The 25,602-nt window shown below is 43.4% G+C and overlaps 1 protein-coding gene across 3 annotated transcripts in view; it reads right to left on the reverse strand.

Annotated features, from left to right (window-relative positions):
• Positions 1–25,602, reverse strand: part of DOC2B (double C2 domain beta) — an 824,332-nt gene that overhangs the window by 16,944 nt on the left and 781,786 nt on the right. For all 3 annotated transcript variants that reach the window (XR_013274551.1, XM_077482237.1, XM_077482236.1), the window contains one exon: positions 15,441–15,522. Coding sequence is in view for 2 of the 3 variants with exons in the window: in XM_077482237.1 (XP_077338363.1) it covers positions 15,441–15,522 (82 nt within the window). In the remaining variant the exon portion in view is untranslated. The remainder of the gene's footprint in view (positions 1–15,440; positions 15,523–25,602) is intronic.

Raw genomic sequence — 25,602 nt, forward strand, 5'->3', positions numbered from 1 at the left:
AGTGGTAGGTAAACAAAAGAACCAGAACCTTCACTAAATGAAAGCGTGGGTTTGAAAATAAAGTTTGCAGTGCCTCCACCCAGGACAGGGCTTCTGTGAACATAGGAGATTCCCTTCTTGGGAAATTAACCAGTAATCAAATCAAAGTAACTGGGAGCAGAGAAACCACTGCAACCAGCATATAACATTGACCATAAGTATATAGATGCACATTGTTATGGAAATAATACACGTTTTTTTATAAGAAAAGATAATTGATAGTACATACACCCAATGTACAAACAGGTATTATCAGCAAAGGGTCCAACAAGAGTCCTGGTGGTACTGTGCCCATATACCTGGGTATATATGCAAACCTATTGATACCTCTAGATTAATGCTGCAGCAAAGTCCAGATGCAGGTTCCTCTTGAGAACGCTGTGGCGTTCATCTTGGTGTCGGAGACATTAACCTGTTCTGGACCAGCCGCTGCAGTTATACTGTGGCAGGTTGGCCCAGCTGCGCAAAACCACCTGTCACTGTGTCACCCAGTAGAGCAATCATATTTTTTTTTGATCACTGTACTGGTGTCAGTGACAAAAATCAGTGTTAGGGTAATTAGTTTTAAGCCCAGATAGGTCTAGGGACCCCCCTAACCCCCCAATAAAGGTTTAACCCCTTGATCACCCCTGTCACCTCTGATCACAATATAAGTGTCACGGGTGACGCAGTTTAGCTAGTTTATTTTTTTATAGTGTCAGGGTACCCGCCGTATTATACCCAATAAAGGTTTAACCCCCTGATCACCCGGTCAGTTAGGTCTTAGCATCAGATAGGGTCTTTGTCGCCCCAGGCAGCATCAGATTAGTTCCAGTAGTGCTAATTCCCACACACGCACCATACGCCTCCCTTAGTAGTATATTGTCTGAACAGATCTATATCTGATCATCCCCAGCAGTTTAGGGTTCCCAAAAATGCAGTGTTAGCAGGATCAGCCCAGATACCTGCTAGCACCTGCGCCCAGTCCAACCCACCCAAGTGCAGTATCAGTCGATCACTGTCACTTACAAAACACATAACTGCAGCGTTCACAGAGTCAGGCCTGATCCCTACAAACGCTAATAGTTTTTTTGGTAGCATTTGAATCCGTCGCTAACAGTCAGGAGCTTTTTTACCTATGAGTCTCACTACTGTACCAGTAAATTTAGAGACCAAAATGTAAAATCAAAGGTACAGTAGTGAAGAGGCCTATACGTTTCTGAGCATGACAGATAGTGAAGAGGACTCATCTGTCAGATTCAGGCTCAGAATACGAACCTGTAGACAGCAGCGTAAAAAAATCGCAGAGGCAATCAAATACCATCAAAAGAAAGCTCTATTTGGGAAAAAAGGATGCAAATTTCGTTTAGGTATAGCATTGCAATTACCAGTTAAAGCAGCGCAGTGTCAAATTGTAAAAAGTGCTCCGGACATTGAGTAGCCAAATCCTCCGGGGCTGAAGTGGTTAAGACAAGATATGCGGTACTGAGGAGGCCCTCCAGTCATTGTCCTACTGAGCTGGAACGCAGTTTTTCACCAACAGAAACTGTGGTGTGACACTGGAACTCAGAGTCAACCCATGTACTCTGTGCTTGTTCCCTAGTAGATTCTAATTTGTCATGCAACCTGATCTTTTACTACCAAAGGTGGCCACCAGATGCCTAACCTGGCTCTAGCTGGTTATTAGAGCTCTAAGCTAAAACTAGCTATAGAATCCCAGACCAGGAAGGACAGGATTAACTAAAATAATAGGAGCTGTATATAAACCTACTAATATACTGGACGGTTAGCACTACACACATACAGTGGCATAGACCTAGCTATCTGGCACTATGCAAGTGGGATAATAACAATCGGCCAGAAATATGTCTGTCACAAGGATTTAGATACATACCCAAGAAGCTATTGGCAGTTACAGTTAAACTATTAATATTGGGAATACTTTCCAATAGATCTTTACACTCCTTTTCTTTCATCTCAAATTCAGGCCTCCCCCCTTACACCAGCCTCAAGTGGTGGGTCTTTGACACACTGGAAGTTATTTAGCAAAGCTGGAGAGTGCAGAATCTGGTGCAGAGTAACCAGTTAGCTTTCAGGTTTTATTGTCAAAGCTTGATTGAACAAGCTTACATTTGATTGGATACCATGCACAGCTGCACCAGATTCTGAGTGCACCAGCTTTTGTAAATCTACCCCAGTATGTACCCCAGTATGGCCTCAATCTCCCTTTATGATGCAATGTGTAATTCAACTCAGAAGACTGAGAGCATCTAGTGATGAAGAAGAGGTACTGCAGGGGGCAGCGCCAGACAGGAGGCAAGTATTTAAACCTTTTCTATTACCTTAGTCTGAAGTCTGACATTAGTCTGAAGTTGGGCTTTCGTAGTTAGGGCTCAGCTACATTGGGATAATTTAATTGCACTTTGTTCTAAAATTGCAATTGTTTTTTTACTAAACTTATATTGTATTTTGATGTCCTTTGGATTGCTTGCAGCACAAAGAATTGTGAAATACTGCGAACAAACAATAGTCAACAGGGAGCTAATGGAATACAAATATTTAGTTTTAATGTGCACTTATCTTTTGAATATTTTAAAAGCGTTAGCATGTTAACCACTTGAGCTCTGAAAGATTTTATCCCCTTCATGACCAGGCCATTTTTTTCTCCTTGGCGCTGCGCTACTTTAACTGGTAATTGTGCGGTAATGCAATGCTGCACCCAAATTAAATTTAGATAATTTTTTTTTCACATGCATAGACTTTCTTTTGGTGGTAGTTGATCACCACTGGGGTTTTTGTTTTTTTGCGATATAAATGAAAAAAAGACGCGAATGGCGGCGGACGTGTTTGCTAACAGCTCCTGACATCCACGGAGCAATCCGCCGCCATCCACACTACACCGGCATCAAAACTACACGGGAGAAACATCCGCGGACCCAGCGAGGTCCCCTGCATCTTCCCAGAGAAATATTTTACGGATACCACTCCAGCGGCCTCCCGCGGAGCTCCGGCGGGGACTTCCACCGGCCGCCGCCATCTTGACTCCCCGAGGCCTCACGGACACTGCTGTAAAAAACCACCAGGGAAGGTAAGGGATCGCCATCCGTCCCCCCTGCAGCATATTACCTGATCCCGGTCACCCTGGAGGCAATTTGGGGCTTTTAACACCGCTCCGGCCCGGTGTGGCCTAGTCAGGCCCGGCCTTTCCTGTGGCTGTGGCCCGCGGAGGCGCTCCGAGCACGGCCTGACCTTCCGCAGTGGACAATCCATATCATAACCTAAATGCAATAGCTGCCCTGAACTCCCCCCCCTATTGATCCGGCCCTGCGGTGCGTCTCTCGGGGTTCAGTGGCTTTGCGGGACTGCGATTGACGCGCAGCGGCCTGCACCCCCCCTGGAAGCCAGAAGCCAGCAGCCCTTTCAGCTACAAGCAGGGGCGCAGGGGGCTCTAGCACGCAGCCCAACAGGTCGTCCATAACCTCAAGATCCCCTTTATGCAGCAACCCCCATCATGCAACATGTTAATGATGATGTGAGAATGTAACTGAGAGTCGCTCCATCCAGCATTCGACTCTGAAGCTCCGACTATGCCAGCAAAAACACCCGCAACCCGCTCTACATTGCCCAAGAAACCCAAAGCAGCAGGAACTAACCAAGCCGCCACTGGGTCCATCCAGCGCTACTTGGCTGCTGACAGAACCAGCACGGGGAGCAGCCACGCCAGGTCCACAAAACGAAGCGCATCTCCCTCTTTCCTGAAGACCTCTCGTAGAGATAGCTCACCTGCATCATCGTGCTGCTCGGACCTCATGGAGGAACCCGGGTCCCCCTCTGGCTCAGAAATGTCATCGCTTCTTGGCGGTCTTAAAAAAGAGCTGGCCGGGATGTTCCACGGCCTTGAAAAATCAATAAAAAAAGAGATCACAGGTGTGAGAGCAGATATGGCTCACATCCTTGACAGGGTGGAGGAAACAGAACAGAGGCAGGAATCACATGCAACAGCCATCAGAGAACTTCAAGACTCTGTCACGCAACTAGCCCTTTCTCACCACGCCTCCCTGTACAAGCTCGAGGATCTCGAGAATAGGAACCGTAGGAACAACTTGCGTATTAGATGTCTGCCTGAAGCGACTGGTGATAACGACCTGGAACCTTCGATCCGCAGAATATTTAACACTATCCTGGGAAAGCCTCCTACCGACCCTCTGCCCTTCGACTGGGTCCATCGAGCCCTCAGGCCCCGCAACCTTAACTCAGAGCAGCCCAGAGACATTATATGCCGTCTACACTACTTTACGGACAAAAATGCCATCATGGTCAAGCTAAGGAACACCCCCAACATAGATTTTGACGGCACAATTCTCAATATTTTCACTGATCTATCCAAGGATACTTTAGATCGACGACGAGCCCTCAAACCACTGTTGGAACATCTACGCTCCAATGGAGTTACCTATAGATGAGGTTTCCCGGCTTGTCTCATCGCCATCAAAAATGGCCGCTCCCACACCCTACGGTTCCCTGAGGATCTGGCGCAATTTCTGAAAGACCTAAATGTGCCGACGATGGAACTCCCGGGATGGCAAGATCCGGTTCCTAAGCTCTCTCCTATTCAGGACTTCCAATGACAACAATCCCCTCCTAAAAAACAGCGCCCTTCTGCGCCGAGCTCTACACAACACCATAGATGAACATCGGATGACCATACCTAAGTGTTGTTCTTTCTCTTCTCCGGCTACTCTTCTCTTTTAATTGCAGGCCCCACCACAGCAGGTTCTGCTCAAAAGACAGCAAACCCAACAAGTGGAGACCTCACCCTCTCAGAACTGATGGAACACTGAGGGAAATGCCCTCTAGGTCCATGTTTTGGGTCCTAATAGACGTTCCCACATCGGGTATGATCCTCGAAGGGTGATGTAAGCCTGCAAATTGTTTAGCTTAATGTTTAGCTTCATGTTTAGCTTATAGTTTAGTTTAAAGTGAAGCGTCTTGGCCGAGAGAGAATATTTGTTCTAATTGTTTTATTGCAGTTCATTGTTTTATGTTGGAGCATAATAGCTTTCTCCTATACTCTATTTAACACACAGTTGAATGCTGGTGGAGCATATTGCTCCCATGTGCCTTTTATTCGGCACGCCCCCTCCCCCGCCTCTCCTTCTGGGGTTGAGGAGCATGGGTCGCCCTCGAGTTTACCTGTCCGTCTTCCTTTTGGAGTTCGAGATGGTGGCCCGTCCTCCCCCCCCCCACAGGGAACACTGCAGATCTCTGCGTGAAGTGATACGATTTCCCCCTTGTGTCCAGCTGGACGTTATTGTTATGTCTATTCTCTCTCTTTCACCCACCCTGCAATCTTCCGTTTCTCTCCCACCTCACTCCCTCCCCCAAGGTTGGCATGCATGGCTAGATAAGCCTAAGGGTCACGATCCACTATCAAATTGGCCACGCTCAAAATTACCTCTTATAATGTTAGGGGTCTAAATGTAGCGGCCAAACACCATCAAATTACTCGAGAATTACGGGCTCTTGCCTCCTCCATTGTCTTTCTCCAAGAAACGCATATAACCCACACTACGCGGGTCAAACTGACCTCGCCTTATTTCCCCCAGTGGTATTATAGTCTCTCAGATACAAACAAGGCTAAAGGAGTGGCCATAGGTTTTAGTGGAAGCGTACCCTTTCGCCTTTCAGCTATGCAAGCAGATGACCATGGCCACTTCCTCTTTTTAAAAGGCTTTCTAGGTAACACCCAATGTACCTTAGCAAACGTATACTGTCCGAACCACAATCAATCTACATTCCTCTCCCAAATTCTCACTGATCTATCACACTTCGCTGAGGGTTTACTCATACTAGCGGGAGATATAAATATGCCCCTAGACCCCATCATGGATACATCACACGGTCGCTCTAATATCTCATTTAAACGCCTATCCCATGTCAAAAAGAGACTTATGGAGCGACAGTTGATAGATGTTTGGCGTATTCTCCACCCAAAAGAAAAGGACTTCTCCCACTATTCACAGACCCACCAGTCCTACTCCCGTATAGACAATATATTCCTAGACCACCACCACCTCCCCTTATTGCAATCTGCAAACATAGGAACTGTTGCAGTCGCTGTCGCTGTCGGATCATGCCCCTGTGTCGATGTGTATGACCATGCCCACTTTAGCCCATCGCTCCAGCAATTGGAAACTGAACGACTCTCTCCTAACTCACCAAGCAGATGTCGCTCTGCTAGCCTCCCGTATCTCACAATATTTCACAGATAACAAACCTTCTGAGACTTCTCCAGCTATTGTATGGGAAGCTCACAAGGCTACCATGAGAGGCCGATTCATTGAGCTAGGGGCAAGGAAAAAAAAGGAGCATGGTCAACAACTTGAGCAGGTCTTACATCAGATAGAAGATCTAGATAGACAACATAAACTAACCCTGCACTCTTCCTACTTAGAGACACTCACGCTGAAAAGAGAAGAACTAAAAACTCTTCTTAACATTGATACCACCAACAGATTTCAATGCTACTCGCAAAAACTCTATGAATGGGGGAACAAACCTAGCAGACAGTTAGCAAGATCCCTTAAAGAAAAGCAGACTAAATCATTTATTTCCAAGATTAAGCTTTCCAATGGCAATTTAGTTCACGCAACCACCCACATCGCTAAAGCCTTCAGAGAGTATTATGCAGACCTATATAATGTGCAATGCAACACCCCGTCCCTGACTAAAAAAGAGAGACGTAGCCTCATGCACGTATACCTAAAGGATGCTAAATTGCCCAAACTTTCGGAGTCGGCTCTTGCGGAGCTTGAGTCAGAACTTTTCGTTGAGGAATTTCAGACGGCTCTAAAGCACACACCGACGGGCAAAGCACCCGGACCGGACGGCTACACTATCCTCTACTACAAAACATTTAGCGACGCTCTTCTGCCCCATCTAACGGCTTACGCCAACTCAATCTCACAGACTTCGGGACTGCGCCCAGAATCCCTCACAGCCCACATCTCAGTAATCTCTAAAGCGGGCAAAGACCCCAATCAGTGCGACAGCTACAGGCCAATTTCCCTTTTAAACGTGGACATTAAACTATACGCTAAGGTAATGGCTAACAGATTGCTTCCCCTTATCCCCAGCTGGGTCTCTACAGACCAGACGGGTTTTATGCCACACAGAGAAGCCAAGGACAATTCTCTCCGGGCAATATCTCTCATACAATATGCACAAAGGTCTGCGCAGTCCACCCTACTTGTGTCCACAGATGCTGAAAAAGCATTTGATAGGGTGGACTGGGAATCCCTAAAACTGACCCTCCGCCACTTCGGACTCGGCCCCAGAATGTACTACCACATTACCTCCCTTTACTCCACCCCCATGGCACAAATTCGCATAAATGGCACCCTGAGTGACTCATTTCAACTGTTTAACGGGACCCGGCAGGGCTGCCCTCTGTCCCCCCTCCTGTTCGCTCTCACCCTGGAACCCTTCCTGGCGACCATACGATGCAATATAAACATACATGGCATTCGAGTAGGTAACAAAACACATAAATATGCGGCGTACGCAGATGATATTCTATTCTTTGTCGAACAGCCCCGGGTATCACTCCCTAACTTAATGTCGGCGTTCTCCACTTTCCAGACACTGTCCAACTTTAAAATGAATCTCTCTAAATCTGAAATCCTGAATATCAATCTGCCCGCAAGAGAAGTGGACAGTTTAAAACCCCTCTTCCCTTTTAGATGGGTCCACCGCACCATGAAGTACTTAGGGATACACCTCACGCCCAACACCCAATCGCTCTTTAGGCATAACTATATCCCATTATTGAACAACATTCGCACAGACCTAGTGGAGCACGCTACCACACTCCTGGTTGGGTAAAGTGAATATAGTTGAAATGAACATTCTACAGAGTTCTCTTTTTCTTTCAAATGATCCCACTGGGTGTGCCTATAGGGTTTTTCTCCTTACTACAGGCCATGGTCTCTCTCTTCATTTGGCGGAACAGCCATCCCAGAGTAGCTAGAGATATACTTTATCGCTCCAAGCCCTCTGGGGGACTGGCCCTGCCAAATTTTAAGACTTACTATCATGCTGTCATTTTGTCTAGAATCTCTGACTGGAAATATGCAGACACCTCCAAACTTTGGGTGAGCCTTGAACACGCCCTCAGCAAAACAGACCTCGCAGTTACACCTTGGCTGCCGCGCTCTCACAGGCGCCTCGCCCCGACCACCTCCTCAGTGACTGCCTCCACACTAGACATATGGGACGCCTTGCATAAGAAATTCTCTTGGGCTTATGCTTCCCCCCGTTACCACTTCTAGACCACAACTACTTTCTACCTGGTCTGTTAGACCCCGGATTTAAGGCATGGTCACCAGGCAGACCCCTGCTTCTGCATCATGTACTCCAAGCTAATACTCCTAAGCCTTTGACAGAAATTTTGGGCCCCAAGCCACTAACGTTTGTAGACCAATGGAGATACACTCAACTGCAGGGTTTTCTCAGAACGCTACCAAAACCGCTAAGGGGGATACAGGACCTAAACAATATCGAGGAGATACTACACCCGCAGGACCCACCAGAACACAGTGTCTCGTTGTTCTATAAAGCGCTTATCAAACTCCAAGGGGACACTCACCCCAACTTTCTCGCCAGGTGGGAGTCAGACCTGGAATCCTGTCTCCCACAGGATCAAAAAGATAAAGTCCTACGGTTGGCTCATACCTCCTCAATCGCATCAAAGATGGCTGAGGTCAATTACAAATTGCTAACCAAATGGCATTACACACCAGCAAAACTTCATCAGATGTTCCCCGCCAATTCCCCGTTGTGTTGGAGGAATTGTGGGAGCAAAGCAACACACGCGCACGTATGGTGGTCCTGCCCATACATCCGCCCCTTCTGGTCTAGCATTATCCGACTGATCCATCAAATATCCGATGTCTCTCTCCCTTCAGACCCATGGACCATTCTTTTTCATGCCACCTCAGAACCAGTTGGAAGGTATAAACGATCCAGAGTTCCCCACTTACTTAATGCGGCTAAAGCACTCATACCAACCCTTTGGGGCCAGCCGGAAACTCCAACCGTGAAAAAGTGGCTTCAAAAAATCTCTGAGGTCTATCTCATGGAAGAAATCACCCACCGCACCAAGGACACTTATCAACGTCATACTCTAACTTGGTCCTCGTGGGCGGAATTCAAGCACACCGCAACTTACAAGGAGATAATAATTACACAATCCCACTGAGACTCGTCTCGTCTATACTTAAGACATTTTTTTTGATTACGCTATAATTACCTGCCACCATTATCATTATCTTTTAATCGACACCCTGAGGTAACACCTCACATGAGACTGTGTTGTTCGGTGTCATATTTTCGACTGTGCTCCATGCATGCCAGCCCTCCCCCCCCTCTCTTCCCCTCTCTCCCTTCCCCTCTCTCCCCTCTCTCCCCCTCCCCTAACCCTCTACCTCTTTTCCTTTCACCTCCTTCTGTCCTTCATTTTCTACAGGGAACCAAGCCCACTTTACCCCACTTGACCGAAAACGTAAGGGTTTTCGTCTGGGCTATCAATAGCATTGCTGAGAGCAATTCATTCAAACAAAGTGTTGAAAGGGGTATGCAAATGGTTTGATAATGCTCTTTTGGGTCTTCGAATGTTCCATCCAGTCATTAATGCCCTAGACCAGGGGTCTCAAACTCGCGGCCCGCGGGCCAACTGCGGCCCGCGGGACAATATTTTGCGGCCCCCCGCCTGGAAAAGCACTTAGCCACCTTCCCTCCGGTACTTGAAGAAGATGAAGTCGCCGCTCTGAACGCACTTGGTGCAGGTCAGCCTCCGGCGGTGTTACACAGCGGGCAGCGCTCCACCGCCAAGTACAGTACCTCGGCGTCTCACCAGACGCCGAGGCGGTAAGTGGCGGTGGAGCGCTGCCCGCTGTGTAACACCGCCGGACGCTGACCTGCACCAAGTGCGTTCAGAGCGGCGACTTCATCTTCTTCGATGGGAGGGACACGGAGAGGCAAGTACCAGCCTGTCAGTCACGCTCTCCACGCCTCACTTTTTTTCTTCTCTTTCCCGTTCAGGCGACAGGACGTTCTGCCATTGGAGGCCCTGCATGGGAGGAGGAGACGCAGGGGTTTCTCAATGGGCGTCTCCTTCTCCCTGGCTGTGTTGTGATCCAATCACATCAAAGAGTGTCACAGACAAGGAGTTTTTTTCTTCCTGGCTGTGACTCTCACTCTGATTGGATTGAGGCACATGGAGAAGGAGACGCCCATTGAGAAACCCCGGCGTCTCTTCCTCCTTGATGCTCAGTATTAGCATACAGGGCAAGAAATATACAGGGGGGCACAGCAGAGTGGAGGAGTGCTATTTTTATAAACCAGACAGGTGCGTGCCCACCCTAAAGGTATTTGGCTACTCCTGTGAGTAAAAATCAAGTCCTCTTTAATGTTGCCGAAGGTCATGCTAGGCAGCTAGGGGGACTGGGAAACTCTATTTCCGCTCATCCAGAGCACCTTGTGCTGAAGTGGGTATCTCAAGGCACCATAGGCCTAAGTTTTTGGTACGCAGCCCCAAATATGTCTTGCTCAAAGCCTGCAGTGAAGAGAAAGGTTGATGATGAGCACAGACAATTTCAGGAAAAGTGGGAAAAGCAATATTTCTTTATTGAGCACAAGGGCATCCCAACTTGTCTTATTTGCACAGAGAAAGTTGCAGTGCCCAAAGAATACAATTTGAAGCGTCATTACACAACTAGACATGCTGAGGAGTATGCAAAGTACCAGGAAGATGAGAGAGCCAACCAGGTTGCTAAACTTAAGACATGTCTGCTGAGGCAACAAGATTTCTTTAAGAAAGCAACCAAAGAGAATGATGCAGCAGTCGAAGCCAGCTACGTAGTTAGTATGATGATTGCTAAAGCAGGAAAGTCATTTAAAGAAGGGGAATTTATAAAAAAGTGCATGTTACAAGCTGCAAGTATTATCTCTCCAGAAAAGAAAGGTCAGTTTAGCAACATCAGCCTTTCTTCCAACACCGTGGCAGAGCGCATTTCTGACCTTTCAAGTGACATTTATGATCAACTGTGTGAGAAAATAAAATGTTTCAGTGTATACTCAGTCGCTCTTGATGAGACCACAGACATCACCGACACTGCCCAGCTTGCAATCTATGTCCGGGGTGTTGATGACAATTTTGAAGTCACAGAGGAGTTGCTCTCACTAGTTCCAATGCATGGCCAGACCACCGCCCAAGAGATATTTCACCAGCTGTGTGATGCTTTTCAGAATGCTGGTTTGCCTTGGAGGACGTTTGTCGGAATAACAACTGATGGAGCGCCATCAATGATCGGGAGGAAAAAAGGACTGGTGGCACTTGTTAATAAAAAAAAGAAAGAGGAAGGTTTAGAGGAGGTCATTGCTCTGCACTGCATTATTCATCAGCAGGCCCTTTGCAGCAAATGCCTGAAGTTTGACAACGTGATGTCTTTCGTTGTGAAATGCATCAATCAAATCAGATCCAGGGGCTTAAAACACAGAATGTTTCGTGCTTTTTTAGAGGAAATAGAGTCAGAATATGGGGATGTGCTCTACTTTACCGAGGTGCGTTGGCTCAGCAGGGGAAACGTATTGAAGAGATTTTTTGAGTTGAGAGCGGAAGTGAAAGCTTTTATGGAGAAAGATGGGGCTTCTGTTCCTTTGCTAAGTGATCCAAAATGGCTCATGGACTTAGCTTTTTTGGTTGATATCACACATGCGCTTAATGTACTGAATAAGAGGTTACAAGGCCAGGGGCAACTTGTCAGTGCTGCCTATGACAGCGTGAGAGCGTTCTCTACAAAACTTATATTGTGGAAAGACCAGCTTTCTCAAACAAACCTTTGCCATTTCCCAGCATGCAAGTCACTCATTGATTCAGGCACACTATTCAGTCATGAGGAGTATGTGGATGTCATTTTGAGGCTACAGGAGGAATTTGATCATAGATTTGCAGACTTCAAGAGACACAGAGCCACATTTCAAATTTTTGCAGACCCCTTCTCCTTTGATGTGCAAGATGCCCCTCCAGTGTTTCAAATAGAGCTCATTGACCTGCAGTGTAACTCTGAACTCAAAGCCAAGTTTAGGGATGTGAGTGGAAAAGCAGACAAACTTGGGCAATTTTTAAGAGAATTGCCCCCCAGCTTCCCTGAGCTTTCCCGAATGTTCAAGCAGACCATGTGTCTTTTTGGGAGCACATACTTGTGCGAAAAGCTCTTCTCTACCTTGAACTTCAATAAGTCAAAGTACAGGTCTAGAATTACTGATGCTCATCTTCAAGCTGTGCTGAGGGTCTCAACTGCTTCCTCACTTACGCCAAATGTGGCTCGGCTATGCAAGAGTAAGCGCTGTCAGATCTCTAGCAGCAAGAAGTAGGCAGATAAAGCCATGTTCAAACAGTTTATGTCCATTCATGTTCTAAAAGTTAAATGTTAAAGAACTGTTAATAAAGACATTTGAATCTGAATAATGATATTTTGTAAGCGCATTTTTTGTGGAAAACTTGATGCGGCCCAGCCTTACCCAGAATCTACCTCCAGCGGCCCCCAGGTAAATTGAGTTTGAGACCCCTGCCCTAGACTCTACCTACAGAATCTTTATTGTCAGGTCATGTTTAGGTTCATGCTTTTATGTCATGTGTAGTCCCTGTCTTTCTGTTTTTCTTTTTTCCTTCAATAAACATTTATTAAACAAAAAAAAAATGAAAAAAAGACTGAGCATTTTGAAAATAAACCCCCACTATTTTTTACTTTTCGCTATAAAACATATCCAATAAAAAAATGTTAAAAATCTAAATTGCTTCCTAAATTTTGGTCAAAATGAATTCTGATACATGTCTTTGATAAAAAGAAAAAAATCCCAAACAAGTGTATATTGATTGGTTTGCATGAAAGTTATAGTGCCTACAAATTATGGAATATAAAAAATGGTCATATGACTGAAAGTGTTATTGTCATAATCCCCTGTCAAACACTTTAATGCATATCCGCTCCTGTTGGTATTTTTAAGGCGATCAAACACATTTTAACCACTTAAGCCCCGGACCATTTGGCTGGCCAAAGACCAGACCACTTTTTGCGATTCGGCACTGCGTTGCTTTAACTGACAATTGCGCGGTCATGTGACGTGGCTCCCAAACAAAATTGACATCCTTTTTTTCCCACAAATAGAGCTTTCTTTTGGTGGCATTTGATCACCTCTGCGGTTTTTATTTTTTGCGCTATAGACAAAAAAAGAGTGTCAATTTTGAAAAAAAAAACACATTATTTTTAACTTTTTGCTATAATAAATATCCCCCAAAAATATATATATATAAAAAATGTTTTTCCTCAATTTAGGCCGATACGTATTCTTCTACATATTGTTTGGTAAAAAAATGGTTTGGGAAAAAGTTATAGCGTCTACAAAATAGGGGATAGATTTATGGCATTTTTATTAATATTTTTTTTTTATGAGTAATAGTGGCGATCAGCAATTTTTATCCTGACTGCATGATTATGGCGGACACGTCGGACAATTTTGACACATTTTTGGGACCATTGGCATTAATACAGCGATCAGTGCGATTAAAATTGCATTGATTACTGTAAAAATGTCACTGGCAGTGAAGGGGTTAACACTAGGGGGCAGGGGAGGGGTTAATGTGTACCCTATTTTGTGTTCTAACTGAAGGGGGGATGGGACTAAGCAGGGAAACTAACAGATCGCTGTTCATACTCTGTATGGACAGATGATCTGACAGTTCCCTGCTCAGAGAATTGGCAACTGTGTGTTTACGGCACAGTGGTGTAGTGGTTAGCACTCTCACCTAGCAGTAAAAAGAGTCACTGGTTCGGATCCCAACCATGACACTACCTGCCTGGAGTTTGCATGTTCTCCCTGTGCCTGTGTGGGTTTCCTCCGGGTACTCTGGTTTCCTCCCACACTCCAAAGACATGCTGGTAGGTTAATTGGCTTCTGTCCAAAATTGGCCCTAGTATATGAATGGGGACCTTGGATTGTGGGCTCCTTGAGGGTACGGACTGATGTGAGTGTGCAATGTACAGGGTTAGGGACAATTGTAGACACTCACTCATGTTGAACTGGATGGACTGGTGTCTTTATTCAACCTTACTAACTATGTAACTATGTAGCTGCCGGTTCTCCGTGTGCCCTGAGCGATTGCGATCAAGACCACGGGGCACTCGCATCAGTGGCCGTTTATGTTGCTGACGTAAAATAACGGCGATTTGCGCAGTAAAACCATGCTGCCCCAGTACAACTGCGGCGGTTGTTCAGCATGTGGTTAATGAATATATATAAAATTGTATTTTATTATTATTTCTTCTTTTACAAATTCATGTAATTTTGTAAAATAATTTTAAGAAATATTAATAAAATACATTGTTTTATATATTCATTAAAATGTGTTTGACAAACTATGGTGTATATATATTGGAATTTTTATTTATTTATTTTATACTACTGATGGCGGTGATCAGTGACTTATAACAGGACTGCGATAGTGTTGCGGGAAATATGACACTAACTGACGCTGGGGGGCAGTGACCCCCCACTGACATCACCAGTGACATCAGTACAGTGATCAACTGATATAATACTATACACTGTCACTGTACTAATGACACTGGCTGGGAAGGGGTTAACATCTAGGGTGATCAAGGGGTTAAATGTATGCCTAACAATGTGTAATGTGTGTAAAGTGTGCTGTTTTTACTAACATCTCTGTTTCTCATCCGTTTCCAGTGATCTCTCCCTCTACAGAGCTCTGTGTTGTTTATCGACACAGGCGATTAGCAGGTCCGGGCCATGAATCATTGGCTGGGACTTGCTGACAGACTTCTGCACTGTACAATCACATGGGGTGCCAGGAGGGGGCACACATCCATGCGCCCTAAACCCAGAAGTAGGCAGCGACGTAGGTTTACATCGCTACACTGGCTGCTTGTCTATATTGCAGGCGGGAAGTGGCTAAAGTGATTTCAAAAGTATTTTTTTAATCTCCAGCTTTTATTAAAAAAGTTCCTGGTGAGCTTGATATCAAGGTCCTTGCACAGGCACTAATAGGTTGACCATGCTCTGCCCATGTCTAGTTGCTCTCCTGTGTTGTCACCCTAACACACCCTCTCCCAAGAGAAAGGATAAGTGACTGTTTTCTACAATGGCATTTGTTTTATTCATACCATTACTGTGTAGCACTGCTCGGGTGACTTTGATCTCTGGTTTGCATCATGTGGAAAGAATTTGATGTTTAAATGTATAGTGAAGGTTGCAGTTTAATTGTTAAATGTTCTCACTTTTTGTAACCACCTGCCACACTCACCATACAATGAAAAAAAAAATATATATAAGATTATAGTTACCTCGTTAAACTCTGGATTTAGTGTTTTCTTCTTCACAGCAGTTTTATGTTTTGATTTCTTGTCTTCGTCTGGTTTCAAGTACCTGAAAATACAGATGACACATTAATTAGTTATTGGCTATACACTAATGAGGGTCAATGGTTTGCACCAATTAAGGCTCCATGCACACTGAAGCTCAAAAAAGCTTTTTCTGGACGCCAGATTGCTGGCAGAAAGCACTGGTTGAAAAACATGCTTTTAACAGTGTTTTGTACTAGCGTTTATTAGCGTTAGCGTTTATGGGCGTTTTCAATAAAAATACACAGAGGACACTCCAAAAATCCCACAGCGCATTCCAAACTCCCACAATGCATTAAAAAATAGACACTAATTAACGCATGTTTATAAGCGTTTATAAGTGTTTATTGGCGTTTGTCGTTTTTTGGAGGTGAAAAACGCCACTTTGAACGCAAATTTCTGGCGTTCAGAAAAAAGCCCATAAACTCCACTGCTCATTAAGGCTTAAAAACGTCCATGTGTGCATGGACACATAGGCTAACATAGAGTGGAGTTTATGGGCTTTTAAAAAAAATGCCCAAACTCCAATAAACTGCAGTTTATGAGCTCCAGTGCGCATGGAGCCTTAAAGTTTATTTGCTAACACTTACCAGCAGATGTGACATGGGTTGATAAAACATTCACATCATGGGGTTGATTTACTAAAGGAAAACTGTGCACTTTTGAAAGTGCAGTTGCACTCTGCAATGGCAGTTGCTCAAGAGCTTAGTAAATGATGGAGAGCTCTGCTTACTTCCATCATCCAATTACGTGCAAGGGAAATTACAAAAACAGCATTTTTGCTTATACGTGATTGGATGATGGAAGTCAGCAGAGCTCTCTATTATTTACTAAGCTCTTGAGCAACTGCCATTGCAGAGTGCAACTGCACTTTCAAAAGTGCACAGTTTTCCTTTAGTAAATCAACCCCATGATGTGAATGTTTTATCAACCCATGTCACATCTGCTGGGAAGTGTTAGCAAATAAACTTTAAGGCTCCATGCGCACTGGAGCTCATAAACTGCAGTTTATTGGAGTTTGGGCATTTTTTTTTAAATTGAGCAACTGCCCTTTCAAAAGTACACAGTCTATGTTACTTTAGTAAATCAACCCCAGGGTGTACTGTCACAAATCTGGAAAAAAATCTTCCTTTATGAGAGGCTTGGAGGACAAATGCAGGGCCATTTTCATTAAGGATAGAAAAGTCATAGAAGTGTATTTTTTTTTTTTACAGGTACTTTTATAGAACCGTCAATTTACGCAGCGTTTTACACATACTGCATTTTGTACATGCACATCAGTCCCTGCCCACAGGGAGCTTGCAGTCTAAGGTCCCTTACTCACATTCATACATACACATATAGCAGGGCCAAGTAACCTACCAGCATGTCTTTGGAGTGTGGGAATAAACCGGAATACCCAGAAGAAAAACCACGTAGGCACAGGGAGAACATGCAAACTCCAGGCAGGTAGTGCTATGGTTGGGATTCAAGCCTATAACCCTAGTGCTGCTAGGCGGAAGTGCTAAACATTTAGCTACTGTGCTGCACTGCTAAAAAAAAGTTGGAAATGCTCACTCAAAAGAGTGAGGATTCACTTTAATTAACCAGTCATGTGCAGCTAAAAATTCAACGTAAAAAGAGCCCCAAAAAGTAGAATTTACTATTTAGTAAATCAGTCCACTATGAGATCATAACAATAAATGTTGAATTTAAAGCTAAACTCCAGCCTTACCATCAGTCTTGTACAAGTAGTACGGCTTCTCTCCTTTGTTGAATTTGTTTACTCTGACTTCACTGTACACTGATTTTTTTCAAAGTGTGTATCTGAAGCTGAAGTAAAGCTCGATTCCCATCTATGTATGTTGCTTTTGAGCATTTTTATAGTGCTTTCCACATTTTTTTACTGCAATTTTAGGCCTGGTTCACACCTATGCATTTTTTAAAGCAAATTTAACGGGACATACCAGTACGCCCATTTGCCTGTCCATGCCATTCTGCCAACGTATATCGGCGTGCGCCGGTCGGCATGTGGTTAATATGGTTTCCTATGGATGTAGTTCACATCTGTGCATTTTATGAAAAGGGCCACAGATTTTTTTCTGTTTTTTGGTTCCATAGACTTTATTGGATCAAAAATGTGTATTGAAAAACCCCAAATGCACCTGGAATATGCAACCTGCATAAGTGTGAATCAGGCCTTAACTTGATTTTGCCACAATTTGCATTTTGATGCTTCTTTGGGGGGGGGGGGGGGATATCTGGAATCTCTCTCTCTCTCTATATCTATCTATCTATCTATATATATATATATATATATATATATATATATATATATATATATATATATATATATAGTAAGATTGGGCTTATCAGACTCAAACGGTAGGTGCGTTTTCCAGTGAGTACGCCAGTACAAAACTGTATTTTTAAGGGCCTGGTAGCCCACTTTTAAAGCACACAAAAGTTCACAAAAGACATCAGTACCCGCGCAGGGGGGTTCCACCATTACTGTATCTTACACACTTAATACTTTAGCCTCCTGGCTTATATTGTTCCCATACGGATGATTCAGGCCTTTAGCCTAGGCTGTAGGTCTGCTCCTCGGACCCAAAAGAGTTTCCTAGAGTTAAGCTTTCTCCTAGTTCACTCCTGATCAGCATCCTGCTGCTCTGTCACCAAGTATGTCTGCCTCCTGCAGACATGCATGCTCTGGCTATACCCATGCAGCCTCTGACTCCCCTCAGAGGAATGGGAGTCCACCTGACTCCCATGCCCAGACTTCCTGTCTGTTGGGTGGAACAATGAGCCATATCCAGGTCAAAACTAAATAGCCCAGCACACAGCTGTGCAATCAGTGTGCCTGTCTCTCCAAAATCTGGCATAAACCAGCAATCCTCCAGGTAGCACAGGATCCTACTGCCACAATTATATATATATATATATATATATATATATGTATATATATCTGAACTTAGAATAATTGTGGGCTGCCTATAGAGGTCACTAGTGTTCCATGCTAAATGAAACCCATATTACCGTTCACCAAATACATGCACTAAATGGAATCGTTTTGCTTTACATTTTTCCTTGATGGCCAGCAGGGATTTGCCAGACATATTGGGCAACATTTAGCAACAATTATGTCTACAAACAATTACGTTTATAATAAATAATTTATTTGAATCATACTGTATGGTACAACTATAAAAATGTGTTTACATAACAATTATGATTAATAGCATGAGAGAAAAATTTGAAATTAATTTGCTTGTCAAATATATGAAAACAAACAGCTAAACTATAAAAAAAACTGGTGAATTTAGGTTTTCATGGTATCATGAAGCAAGAAATAAATCAGCGCAATAGATATATCACAAAGACAGCAGCTGAACACTGAGGACCAACTTATCAAATTCTTATAGAGAAATAAATACAAAGCAGTGCAGCGCAAAACACTTAGACAAAAAAAAGACATAATGTATAATAATTGCAAGAAAATAAAGTCCATAGAAACACCAACAAGCGTCCATACAAGGTGATCTTATTAATGAACAAGCACGATGTGAGACATTCTCTTCAACCAAGTGATCTCCTCCACCAATCGAGAGTACTAGCAGCTCACCTCATCTGATGGACCCCTCAGCATGAATAGGGTCAAACAAACAGTCCCTTAATACAGGGTAAATAAGGTCACAAAAGACCCCACAACAACGTCCAAGGAACTGCAGGCCTCACTTGCCTCAGTTAAGGTCAGCGTTCATGCCTACACCATCAGGAAAAGACTGGGCAAAAATGGCCTGCATGGCAGAGTTCCAAGGAGAAAACCACTGCTGAGCAAAAAGAACATCAAAGCTCGTCTCAATTTCTCCACAACACATCTTGATGATCCCCAAGACTTTTGGGACAACATTCTGTGGACCGATGAGACAAAAGTGGAACTCTTTGGAAGGTGTGTGTCCAAGTATATCTGGCGTAGAAGGAACACTGCATTTCATAAAAAGAACATTATACCAACAGTAAAATATGGTGGTGGTAGTGTGATGGTCTGGGGCTGTTTTGCTGCTTCAGGACCTGGAAGACTTGCCGTGATAAAAGGAACTATGAATTCTGCTGTCTACCAAGAGATCCTGAAGGAGAATGTCCGACCATCTGTTCATGTACTCAAGCTGAAACGAACTTGGGTTCTGCAGCAGGACAATGATCCTAAACACACCAGCAAGTCCACCACCGAATGGCTGAAGAAAAACAAAATGAAGACTTTGGAGTGGCCTAGCCAAAGTCCTGACCTGAATCCTATTGAGATGTTGTGGTATGACCTTAAAAAGGCCGTTCATGCTCGAAAACCCTCTAATGTAACTGAATTAGGACAATTCTGCAAAGATGAGTGGGCCAAAATTCCTCCAGGACGCTGTAAAAGCCTCATTGCATGTTATCGCAAACGCTTGGTTGCAGTTGTTGCTGCTAAGGGTGGCCCAACCAGTTATTAGGTTTAGGGGGCAATCACTTTTTCACACAGGGCCATGAAGGTTTGGATTTTTTTTTTACCTTTAATAATAAACACCTTCATTTACAAATTGCATTTTGTGTTTACTTGTGTTGTCCTTGACTATTGTTTAAATTGGTTTGATGTTCCGAAACACTTAAGTGTGACAAACATGCAAAGGAACAGGAAATGAGGAAGGGGGCAAACACTTTTTCACACCACTGTAAGGCCATACTGCAACCTTTGCACACACTCTTGACTGACCTACAAAGAAAAAAATCGTAATGCAATGGATTTTTGAAATATTGCTATGATTTTCCTGTATCTTCCATTTATCCAAACTTGCTATGTTTTCAGAAAAAGAGAACAACTGCAGAATGAGAAATAGGAGTCAACATATTGATTCCATAGAAAATTCCTGGCCTTAACCCAAGCTGTCCAGATTTCATCAATCTACTTGGGGCAATTGCAGCACATATACGTGAGCTTATACAAAGATATGCATTAACCTTAGATCTCCAAAGATCAAAGGTGGGAGGGTTTTACAATTTCCATTTGGTCAGAATAGTTTTGGTCAGAATGAGTGTTTCTCAACCTTTTTCCAGTCGGGGTGCCCTTAAAAGGTATTTTCAGTCTTGAGGCACCCCTGTCCAAGAGTTGGTTCATGTTACTGTGTGTCGCGGAACACGTGCAAAATCGTGCTATTTCCTGACACACCGGCAAATGTTCTGCTTTTTTTTGGGGGGGGGGCTTAATTCTTAATGGTACCCCACACATTGTCAAACATGGGGTGCTTTTGGTGAGACACAATTTTAAAAAAAGGGTAATTTCTGCTGGTAGGGAACCCCATTGAAATGAATGGGCTGCCCTACATGCGGCACGCATCCACGCAGATGTGAACCAAGGGCTTGTTTGCATGTCAGGTTGGAGGGGCGGTAAAAACCACATGGTTGAGCTGTTTTTACCACCCGCAACTTCTCCCCCTTTAGCTGCAGAGACAGCAGCTGGGGGTGTACACATGCTGTGGCTGCAGCTGGAGGTATACTCAGGGTGAATGGGGCTTCACTGCAACCACCCTGCAACTGTGGGCATTGCACGGTTGTGGTGTGGTGATGCTGCATTTATGGGCTTAAAACATGTGGTGAGGAGGTAACATATTGCCTCTTTATCACCTGCCAAATGCCTCTGAAAAGTGATCTGAGCATAGATTGCTTTTCAGGGGAGCAGCAGTCATTGCTGCTATTACAAACAAGCCCTAAAAAAGCAGTTCTGATGGTACAGGAATAAGGGGGTCAGGATTAAAAGTAACATACATGCACACACATGCAAATGCACACACATGTATAAATGTACACATACATACAGACATACACACACATGTACACATGCAGACACATGTACACACACACACACACACATACAAACACATGTACAAGCACACACATACAGACACACATGTATATACACATAAAGACACATGTACACACACGTGCACACATACAGACACATGCACACACATACACATGTACACACACACGCACATATACATGTACACACATATACAGACACATGTACACACACGCAGACATATGTAAACACGCACATGTACACACACAGACACATATACACACACACGTACACACAGACACACAGACATGTACACACAGACACATAGATACTTGTATAAAGCCCTTTAAGAAGTTCTAGTACAATACCTTTACTCAGTCAGGCACTGCACTGTAGGGGAAGCACAGAGCACAGCACACTCCCTCACCCTTTACTTTCACTTTGCTGAGGCTGATGGAGCTCCCTCACAGTGCCCATGTATAGTCAGCGGCACACCAGTTGAGAAAGGCTGGTATAGATCACAGAATAAAAAATAAACAATCTCTTTTGGGTGGTAGTGGCTACATTATCACAAATAGCCAAAAGGAAGATCAAGGGATCTACTGCAATCGTCAGTCCCCCTACTGTGTTGATATCAGCCACAATCTCACACAAGAAGCACTGGATAGAAGTACAGGACTACACCATATGTATAAATGTACCAACCTTCTGTTGACATTTAGGACATGGATAATCATGAGAAGAATATATAACTGTAAGACACTAGGGGTTTAGTATATACAATGCAGAAAAGTTAATTGAACAAATATATCGCTGGCTGAAATCACAATAGGAAAATATTGCTGCACTTGTTCCTCCCAGTCAGGATCCATTAGAGTTAGGATGTCCCTGTGTCAGGAGTGGAATAGTTGGGTTATCTTACTGATATCTGCATTTGTAAGCCTAAGGTACATGGAGGAAAGGATCTTACCTATGCTATGGGAGATCAATAATCTCTCAACTGAGTGGATGGCCAGAATAATGGGAAGAGGGCCTGAACTGCATGGTGTATTTGGAAAAACCTAAAGAATATCCAGGTAGGAATGTGGAATGTATTTCTGAAACTTTTCAAGGAAAGAAGACATCCTTCCGGCATTATATGCCACAAAGTTTTAATGCCAAATACTGCTAATACACTAAAGTCTGGTATGGAACAAAGATGAGGTAACAGCAAATTTTTCCAGTTGAGTATAGGAAGAGATAACGTTTGGCTCACCAATGGCCACTCTCATTTGCCTCCATACATGGACAGTAATCCTCATTAAGTATTGTAATATCCTGATTGGAATGGGGGCCTCCAAACACTAAGTTACTGAATTTAGAGTAGGAACCCAATAATGCAGCTTTCAGATTCACTGCTGGATTATTGGCTGTTTGCAAAAACCACCACCATACCATGACTAGCACAGCCGCTCAATAGTAGTTTAGAAAACAGTGGAGAGTGAATCCACCCAAAGATAGAGTTAGTTGCAATGTAGACACCCTAGAAGATCCCAAATAGATATAGGAAATTATAATCTGACCCGGTTTGTTAAAGTAGGATAAAGAAATTTGGGAATGGAGGTCATCTTAGGAAGATTAAACCTACCTACCAGGGTCAATGGCAATGTTTTTAAAACTGGACATTTGTGAATCAGTTGTTGGAAACCCAGATATAGATTATTAGACAGATAACTTAAGAGGTCTGTTTGGACAGTAATGCCTAAATATTTAAAATGGAATACTCAGGTAAGAGTAGTAAAGGTACTTGAGAGAGGCACTGACTGAGACCATGGAAATAGCACAGACTTACCCCAGTTGATTTTAATACTTGAAAAGTGTCCTCTGCATTTAAAGAGAACTTCTCCACCAAAGGGCCCACCGGTATACCCTGTACCATTTTAGAAGAATGTAGAATAGCCAGTGCCTCTATAACAAGGGCAACAAGCCCCAGTGATGAAGAGCATCCCTGCCTGGTGCCCCCCTGCAGTGGGAAAGAGGAGGACAGAACTCCATTATTTCTGACCCTAGCAGTGGGAGCAGCATATAGTAATCTTACTTGAGATATAAAGTTAGGGCCAAAGCTTCGCAGGACCAGCCACAGATATTCCTACTTAACGGCGTCCAAGGCCTTTTCCGCATCGAGAGAGGCCACTACTCTAAGGGTCTGCGATCTCTGCAAATGCACTATATTAGTATACAATCTATGCAGATTAATGTTCATGCTCTTGCCTGGCCTAAGACCAGACTGTTCTCCATAAGTCCAAGTCAGGATAGCAGACGGGTAGCTAAAACTAAAGTAAGGATTTTAGCATCCACCTTCAAAAGCAATGTGGGCCTGTGCAGGAACAAAATTCTGGATTCTTACCAGGCTTGGGCACAACCACTGTAGCATTGGATATTAGGGCCAGGAGGCACTTGGTGCCCAAACTCTGGTGTTTTACCAGATTGGTGTGAGGTCACAGCTGCCTGGATCTCCTCTAAAGTAATAGAGGCCTCTAATGATTGTCGGCAGTAAGTGGGCAAAACAAGGAATTTAATAGCATCCAAAAAAGATCGTAGACATAATCAGATCCAGCAGAATGCAGCAATTATTCATCGTAAGTGGCAAATAGAATATTCATTTGTATCGGGTCATTCAGAAGTCATACCTTGTCATCTCTAATATATAAATGGGCAGTAGTAGTCTTCTCCCTAAAAAACCAAGCCAGGAGGTTGCCAATCCTCTCCCTTTGCTCAAAGATCTGTTGGAGAAGTTTTTTTTTTGCAAGTGGTGATACAGAGAAGCATCACCTCTCTATAAGCTAAATGCATAACTTTGTATGTCATCTAATTTTTAGTAGTGGAGTATAGCTAGTATTCAACTGCATGGGGGAATGGTCAGAGATTCCGTGAGGGAGGACCGCATTACTAAGAAAGATAAGGTCAGTACGAGATATGGTGGAATACGTAGATGAGTGACAGGTGTTTTGTTTCAGTGCGGATATTTCCTTTGCCAAACATCGGAAAACTTAAAGACATCCGCCCACTTAGAAAGGGCACAGCCGTGTCAGAGGTAAGTTTGTCTAAAAGCGAGCGGGGGTGTCTATAATGACATTTACTTGTTTTTCAAATATTTAAATGCTCTAGTAGTTTTTGCTAACCCACTTTTAATAAAACCAAGCACAGAACATCAAGGACAAAGCTAAAATTTCCCATTCGTAATTTTAAAAAGCACTGCTAATATTTCTCACATATCTGGAATCAGTGAATATTTTAATCAATGCATATTATAACTCCATTACCATTTAAACAATAATAAAGCACTAAATGGGATTATGGTGACTTTTTTATTAATTTAGCCGAACATAAGTGCTTGTTCTCTGTGGCCTGGCAAGTGTATGAATAAGCTTTTCACATCCCAGACTAACAGCTTAGAGGATTAGTTACATAGATTCATTTATAAAGAAAGCTGACAAAAGGCAGACATTACTGCAGAACAATATTATATTCCATCCACGGTGGTCATGAAAAATAATTGCTATCTTTTTATTACTTTTTTTTAACTTGGAATGCTGAGGATATAAAACTAAAATACCGTTTAGAGAGATGCCCATTACAATAGAAACAGAAAAAAGAACAATTATAAGTAATAAATGTAAGTAATACTGTTGTTAAGAGGAAACCAGGAAAGCAATATTTGTAGGAAAATAAAAGCATATTGGGGCAGATGTGTGAATGTTCGGACTGTAACATCCCACAATTTTATTAAAGAGGATGCACTCTGTGACGTGTATTTGTAAAACAAATGGCACACTTGTTCATCCACCGAACCTGCATGTAAATTTGTTTTGTCCAAATTAGGCTAAATCAAATTCTCCCTGGCTATATTCTTTGCAAACCAAATGTGTGGGTGAAGAAAATATCGTAATATTGCCACTAGACTGGGCAAAGGAGCATACTTATTTCCTATGCTAATATGCTATAATACGGAATTGGTACAGTAAAAACAATGGATGAGCTGATTAGTTGCAATGAGAACTTATAAATAAAGGGTGATGTATGTGAGGGAACGCTCAGTTATAACAGGCGTTTGTGTGTTTTTGACTAAAAACTATAAATCACAGAATTAATTTATCTGATGACATGTTTGGTGGTAAAGTATTGTATGGGGAAGATAGATACTATAAATCTGAAAGGCATGTATTGTAAGTAACTAATATTTTTCAAGGTCTATTTTTGGTAACTGAGCGATAACATAAAAGAAAAAGATAATGCAGCACCGTGAATCTAGAA

The sequence above is a fragment of the Lithobates pipiens genome, unplaced genomic scaffold (assembly GCF_037356315.1).
Source record: "Lithobates pipiens isolate NorthernLeopardFrog02 unplaced genomic scaffold, aLitPip1_a1.2 Scaffold_16, whole genome shotgun sequence".
NCBI lineage: Eukaryota > Metazoa > Chordata > Amphibia > Anura > Ranidae > Lithobates > Lithobates pipiens.